Source organism: Taudactylus pleione, unplaced genomic scaffold (genome assembly GCF_031769625.1).
Source record: "Taudactylus pleione unplaced genomic scaffold, aTauple2 ptg000672l, whole genome shotgun sequence".
In the NCBI taxonomy this organism is placed as follows: Eukaryota; Metazoa; Chordata; class Amphibia; order Anura; family Myobatrachidae; genus Taudactylus; species Taudactylus pleione.
In genome coordinates, this window is record NW_028285074.1 from 598104 (window position 1) to 605050 (window position 6947).

Below are 6947 nucleotides of genomic sequence, written 5' to 3' on the forward strand. Positions count from 1 at the left end.
TCCCGTTTTCGCGTCCTTTTACATTGAATACAGCAGAGGATCTCAAACTCGGTCCTCTGGGCCCCACACAGTTCCCGTTTTGTAGGTCACCCAGCAGGTGCACAGGTGTAATCAGTACTCAAAGACACATTTTAAAAGGTCCACAGGTGGAGCTAATTATTTCACTTGACTCAGTGTGGAGACATGGAAAACATGCACTGTTTGGGGGTCCCGAGGACTGAGTTTGAGAACCTGTGGAATACGGGGATTATCGGGCACGCGCACGATACTTTTCCGCCTGGAAAACAGATGAAGGAGGTGAAAAGTCCAGCAGGTGAAAAGTCTGGACTTTTCGCCTCAATTTGAATACGGGCCTAAGCGCGCGGTTGCTGGGTGTGTACAACTCTGCATACTGGCGAATATAGAAATATATTCCCATGCACACAATGCGCGAGCAATTATGGCCTGTTTGCATTCAACTTTTCATAAGTGGGGCCCACACCACACACCCTGCACCCATGTCATTCAATACTTACTGTACCTCTCCGGAGTCCTACGTTGGCACTGCACAAATCACCTGGTAAATTGCGTGGCAGCCATTTTACAGGCGGTCTGCGCATGCACAGTACAAAAATCACCAGGTAAATGGCCGCCCTGCCATTTTCCCGGAGACCTGCTCATGCGCAGTAGATTCTGGCGGAGCGCCAGATTCTACTCGCTTGCTCCGCCGGTGAGAGAGGAGGGGGCCCAGATGGAGATTGCGCCCAGGCCCCCTCCTCTTTTAATACGCCCATGCTTATGCCAATGCGAGTGTCTGTACCAGTTGCGCACGTAGCCGCCTTTAAGGTGCATGGTGCAGCGGGTGCGCAGTGTCCTAAAACCACTAGAGGCCTCGGCTTTTGGACTTGCAAGCGACTCAGGATTAGGTCCTTCGTTTTTAAAGTACATTATATATTATATTGCCAATATTATTGATCAGCGACCTCATGCTCAATGATAATACATAAAGTACTTCAGTTTAGCATGTAAGCTGCTTTTATATACCACATGATAGCGCAGCAATGGCTTCTTACTTCTACCTGCGGTAATAACTCATTGACTAGCACCATTGTCAGTAGTGTTAAATCAACTTAAAATGGCCTTTACCCCCCTGCCCAGGAGAGATTGCAGTTTAATATCAAAGGTTAAATGAGGAAGGGTGAGAACACTTTGCAATGTGCTGATCACACATTGAAGCTGGTGAAATATTACACATGAAGAACATTTCCAGACATGCTTTATGCTTTATGAGCGCCAAATGATTGAATTGTATCCTCCAGTGTTTGTATTCTATCCTCCAACAGAAAACCAATGTATTAGGGCTCAGAGGTCCCCGGAAAATGAAAGTGATTATTCCTGGGATGACCCAGGACCGGGAGAGAGCGTGTATTCAGCCACTGGATGTGAGTCTGACCTAAACGTGTCACTGGCACAGTCATTATACCAGTATATAATATACTATATACTAATATTACGGACTCGTCATATGCCTAGTAGCTAGTTATCGTGCCTGCCCCCCCCCCTACTCATCCGTGTTCCTCTCAATCCTGCCCCACCCCTTGTTTTCCCGTCTATCAACTCTAGGCCTGATCCAGAGATGGATGGAATTGCAGAGCCGCACACAAGCAGCTTTGTATTTCCGCCCATCTTAAAGCAAATCCATCGCTTCCCACAACCTGACCGGGTGCTGGTCACCTCAGAGGCCAGGAATCTGCATCCGCTGACACAGACCCTGGCCTCATCTCTCCCCGAAAACAGGGGGCAGTACACCCCTGTCTCTGGAACGGTAGCCAGCCACGCCTCTGCTTCGCCCCGTCCCAAACGCCGCAACATGTCAATCATGTTGCGGCTTGGAGGGGGGGATCTGCGAGCGTAATCGCAGGACCTGTTGTACACATGCGCAGACCGCTAACCATAGGAGATGTATGTTCATCATCGGATCAGGCCCATTGTCTCCCCATCTCCCTGTATCTAATTTCTGTCCCCTTCACCCGTCTCTCATTTCAGCTTTCCTCACCCCCTGTATTTTATGTCTGTTCTCCTCACATCCCCTTCTATCATGCCTATCCCCCTACCTTTCCTTCTCCTTGCCTCTCATCTCTGTCCCCCTCACCACTGTCTCTCTTTTCTGCTTCCCTCACCCCCCCTGTATACCTGTCTCTCATCTCTGTACTCCCCACATCACCCCCATCTATCATCTCTATCCCATAGCTCCCCTTCTCCCTGTCTCTCATCTCTGTACTCCCCACATCATCCCCCATCTATCATCTCTATCCCATAGTTCCCCTTCTCTCTGTCTCTTATCTCTGTACTCCCCACATCATCCCCCAGCTATCATCTCTATCCCATAGCTCCCCTTCTCCCTGTCTCTCATCTCTGTACTCCCCACATCACCCCCCATCTATATTCTCTATCCCATAGCTCCCCTTCTCCCTGTATATCATCTCTGTATTCCCCACATCACCCCCCATCTATCATCTCTATCCCTTAGCTTCCCTTCTCCCTGTCTCTCATCTCTGTATTCCCCACATCACCCCCCATCTATCATCTCTATCTCATAGCTCCCCTCTCCCTATCATCTCTGTATTCCCCATATCATCCCCATCTATCATCTCTATCCCATAGCTCCCCTTCTCCCTGTATATCATCTCTGTATTCCCCACATCACCCCCCATCTATCATCTCTATCCCTTAGCTCCCCTTCTCCCTGTCTCTCATCTCTGTACTCCCCACATCACCCCCATCTATCATCTGTATCCCATAGCTCCCCTTCTCCCTGTCTCTCATCTCTGTACTCCCCACATCACCCCCCATCTATCATCTGTATCCCATAGCTCCCCTTCTCCCTGTCTTTCATTTCCTGGTAATATATTGTTACAGCTGTTTATGTTATTTCCCTTATTATTAACACGTTTTTTCTATTTACTCTATACAGGAACGTGAGACCCTACTGTCACGGTACCAGAATGGTAATATGGAGGATATCATTTATCTGCAGAACAAGGCACCATCCTGGAACGAGGAGACCCAGTCCCATGTCCTAAACTTTCACGGACGGGTCACTCAGGCCTCTGTAAAGAATTTCCAGATTATTAATGATGGTGACCGTGAGTATCTCCTCAAGGAGGGAGAATATTGGGTACACTCATCTAAGGAATTTGCTCGTAGAACTCAGATTCCAGATGCATAGACCATAGTCATCTCTCATAAAATCTTCAGGGCTGCTTGATGACGATGCATGAACAGGGAAGCCCCCATCTGGAGTATACTGTACAGTACATGAACAAGGAAGCCCCCATGTGGAGTATACTGTACAGTACATGGACAGGGAAGCCCCCATCTAGAGTATATTATACAGTAGATGGACAGGGAAGCCCCCATCTGGAGTATACTGTACAGTACATGGACAGGGAAGCCCCCATCTAGAGTATATTGTACAGTAGATGGACAGGGAAGCCCCCATCTGGAGTATACTGTACAGTACATGGATAGGAAAGCCCCCATCTGTAGAATACTGTACAGTACATGGACAGGGAAGCCCCCAGAGTAAACTGTACAGTACATGGACAGGGAAGTCCCCATCTGTAGAATACTGTACAGTACATGGACAAAGAAGCCCCCATCTGTAGTATACTGTACAGTACATGAACAGGGAAGCCCCCATCTGTAGTATACTGTACAGTACATGGACAGGGAAGCCCCCCAGAGTATACTGTACAGTACATGAACAGGGAAGCCCCCATCTGGAGTATACTGTACAGTACATGGACAGGGAAGCCCCCATCTAGAGTATATTGTACAGTAGATGGACAGGGAAGCCTCCATCTGTAGTATACTGTACAGTACATGGACAGGCACGCCCCCATCTGTAGTATACTGTACAGTACATGAACAGGGAAGCCCCCATCTGGAGTATACAGTACAGTACATGGACAGGGAAGCCCCCATCTGTAGTATACTGTACAGTACATGGACAGGGAAGCCCCATCTGTAGTATATTGTACAGTACATGGACAGGGAAGCCCCCATCTGGAGTATACTGTACAGTACATGAACACCGCTGCAGGCACTTTTTAAGAATGAATTTGGGGTTTTAAGAATTGTACTTTGTTGAACCTGTTTGTTGTGTGTATTTTGTTTTGGCAGTGCACATTCTCCAGAGCCAGACGTACGTAAGTACGGGTAATGCAGTTAGACCTAAGCATTTTAAGTGCATATCTACTTACCACTGGTGTAACTGGGCTTTAATGGGGAGTTCTCGATGTTACCGATTGTTGAATACACTTCCTGGAGATGACATGTGTTACTAAGGGAAAATGGGCATCGTGTGTCAGGCTGGTGGGCGTCTATATACACACCGCGATCGCACGCCAAGACATAGTGGGCGTGCTAATGTCTTGCTGTGCGATCACGGGATTTGCATACTTTGGCAGCTGACGGCTGCGAGCGAACGCATCTAGCGAGCGGGTCTGAATCAGGCCCTATGTTCCCTACCACATGTACACACCCTTACACACTAGGGTTCATTTGTGTTGGGAGCCAATTAACCTACCAGTATATTTTCGGAGTAATTTGCACCTAAACCAATGACAATGCGCCAATAATTGAAAACCTGATTTATATATATATATATATATATATATATATATATATATAAATATATATACAGTGGCGGCTTCAGGCATGGGGCAGTTGGTGTGGTTCCCCTATTTGAATTTATATAACAAATAAAATAACATTTGGAGGGCGCACTATAAACGTAAAGTCTTTAACAGGAAATAAGAGCTTTGACACAATATAATAGCAATAGGAGGAAAGTCCAATCGGAAATGTCGATGCTGGACAATGATGAAAATGATCTTTTCTTTGAACAATCTTCAGCGGATTTTTTGTACAATTTTTCAACAAGTTTCTAAAAAAGACCCTCTCACCAAAGAACACCCAGACACATGGCCAATAAGGCCTCACATTAGCTTCAATCAAAAAGATAATATTTGTTAAAATGAACTTGTCAATTGACATAAAATATTAATTAATTAATAAAAAATTGCTTGCATCAATAACAATCCATTGCCACAGTATTATCATTATTATCAATTATTTATATGGAGCCACAAGTGTTCCGCAGCGCCTTACACAGTACATAAACAAATAAGTTGACCAGTGACTTACAGTATAATACAGGACCAGGACATGGATAATATACATTGCTGCATAAGTGACCATAACACCCAGATAAGCAACATAGCAAAGTAGCCAAGTGTTAGGTGCCCTAGTGGGGAGTAAGAAGTAGATGAAAGTAGAGCAGAAGAAGCACAACAGGGTAGAGGGCCCTGCTCGTAAGAGCTTACATTCTAAAGGGGAGGGGCAGACAAACAGGGGTGACACAGATGGGGGAGGCAGGGAGGAAGGAGTATGTAACGGCAAGTTAGGAAAATATGAATCCTGCTGCTGCCCACATAGGGCTTATTTATTTATTACCAGTTATTTATATAGCGCACACATATACCGCAGCGCTTTACAGAGGATATTTGTCCATTCACATCAGTCCCTGCCCCAGTGGAGCTAACACTCTTTGGCCCTCATTCAGAGCCATTCGCTATTTGCGTTCGTTCGTTCAAAAACAAGGGGTGGCTATGCAAATGATCCGTTCGCACATTGCAGTCTGTTCACACCTCTAAGTCTGAACGAGCGAGCAAAACATACGCTCATTTATTTGTTAAAAACGCCCCCTGGCCGCGCGCACCCTACGTCATGTCCGCTATTTATTAGATTAATCGAGTACATCGTACAGCGTATGAACTGCTCGCTATTCTTGTGGTTGGTTTTTTCAACCACTATTTTGCGAGCAGTTCTGAGTTAAAAAAAACCAAGTGACGTGGTCGATGACGCTGCTGTATTAATTATGCACACCCATAAAACGCCCGTTTTGACCTTTAAGCACGCCTGCGAACGGATCTCCACTCCCCGTTTTCAAGCACCTTCCCCTGTTACCACCCACATACGCCTCCTCCTGTCACTCAAAATAGCAGGCTCTCGCTATATAGCGTACAAACGATTTTTGGCCGCACTGACTGGTTTGCGCATGCGTACTAAAAACCATACGCATGCGCAGATGTGCGAACATCGCTCGGAACAAGCGTACTGCCGCTAGCGAGTGGCTCTGAATGAGGGCCAATATTCCCTATCACATGCTCACATACTTGGGTTAATTTTTGTTGGGAGCCAATTAACCTACCAGTATATTGTTTGGAGTGTGGGAGGAAACCAGAACAGCTGGAGGAAACCCACGCAAGCACAGGGAGAATATACAAACTCCACACAGTTACGGCCATAATGGGAATTGATCCCACGATCTCAGTGCTGTGAGGCAGCAATGCTAACCATTACACCATCTGTACTGCCGAATCTCTTACAGCAGGTTCCTCCCTTTGGGCAATCGGATTACAAAGACTAGTATATATGTTTGTAAATGTTACAACACATCTTTTCATTGGCTGGTGTACCTTATAAATGGGCCATACACATGAATGGTGTTGCACAGTGGAAGGTGGTGACAGTGCCTGTCTTTTCTCATGCAGCGGAGAGTATCCTCTTGCAGTTTGGCCGTGTTGCGGATGATGTATTCACCATGGACTTCAAATATCCGCTGAGTCCAATCCAAGCTTTTGGAATCTGCCTGTCGAGTTTCGATGGCAAACTGGCCTGCGAGTAGATTCCAGGTGTAACAGGAGCCAGACTGGTGACTGATGGCGTTACGGTGACTGCCAGATTTATCAATAAGGAGACACAGAGAGAAAGTATTTATTACAGCACTAATTAAAGCCTCTGCGAGGAATAGACACTTTAATTTTGTAAATAAATGTATGGATCATACCTGCGTATTGCTGGAGTCAGTATTTGTATGTGAATATTTGTGTACAGTATAT

General features: G+C 46.1%; 1 protein-coding gene across 2 annotated transcripts in view; it reads left to right on the top strand.

Moving 5' to 3' along the window:
- LOC148478178 (tubby protein-like) overlaps nucleotides 1-6894 on the top strand; it is a 35109-nt gene extending 28215 nt beyond the window's left edge. For both annotated transcript variants that reach the window (XM_088455848.1, XM_088455849.1), the window contains 3 exons: nucleotides 1323-1421; nucleotides 2954-3125; nucleotides 6600-6894. In XM_088455848.1, coding sequence (XP_088311974.1) covers nucleotides 1323-1421; nucleotides 2954-3125; nucleotides 6600-6733 — 405 coding nt within the window. In that variant the 3' untranslated portion in view covers nucleotides 6734-6894. The remainder of the gene's footprint in view (nucleotides 1-1322; nucleotides 1422-2953; nucleotides 3126-6599) is intronic.
- The last annotated feature ends 53 nt before the right edge of the window (nucleotides 6895-6947 follow it).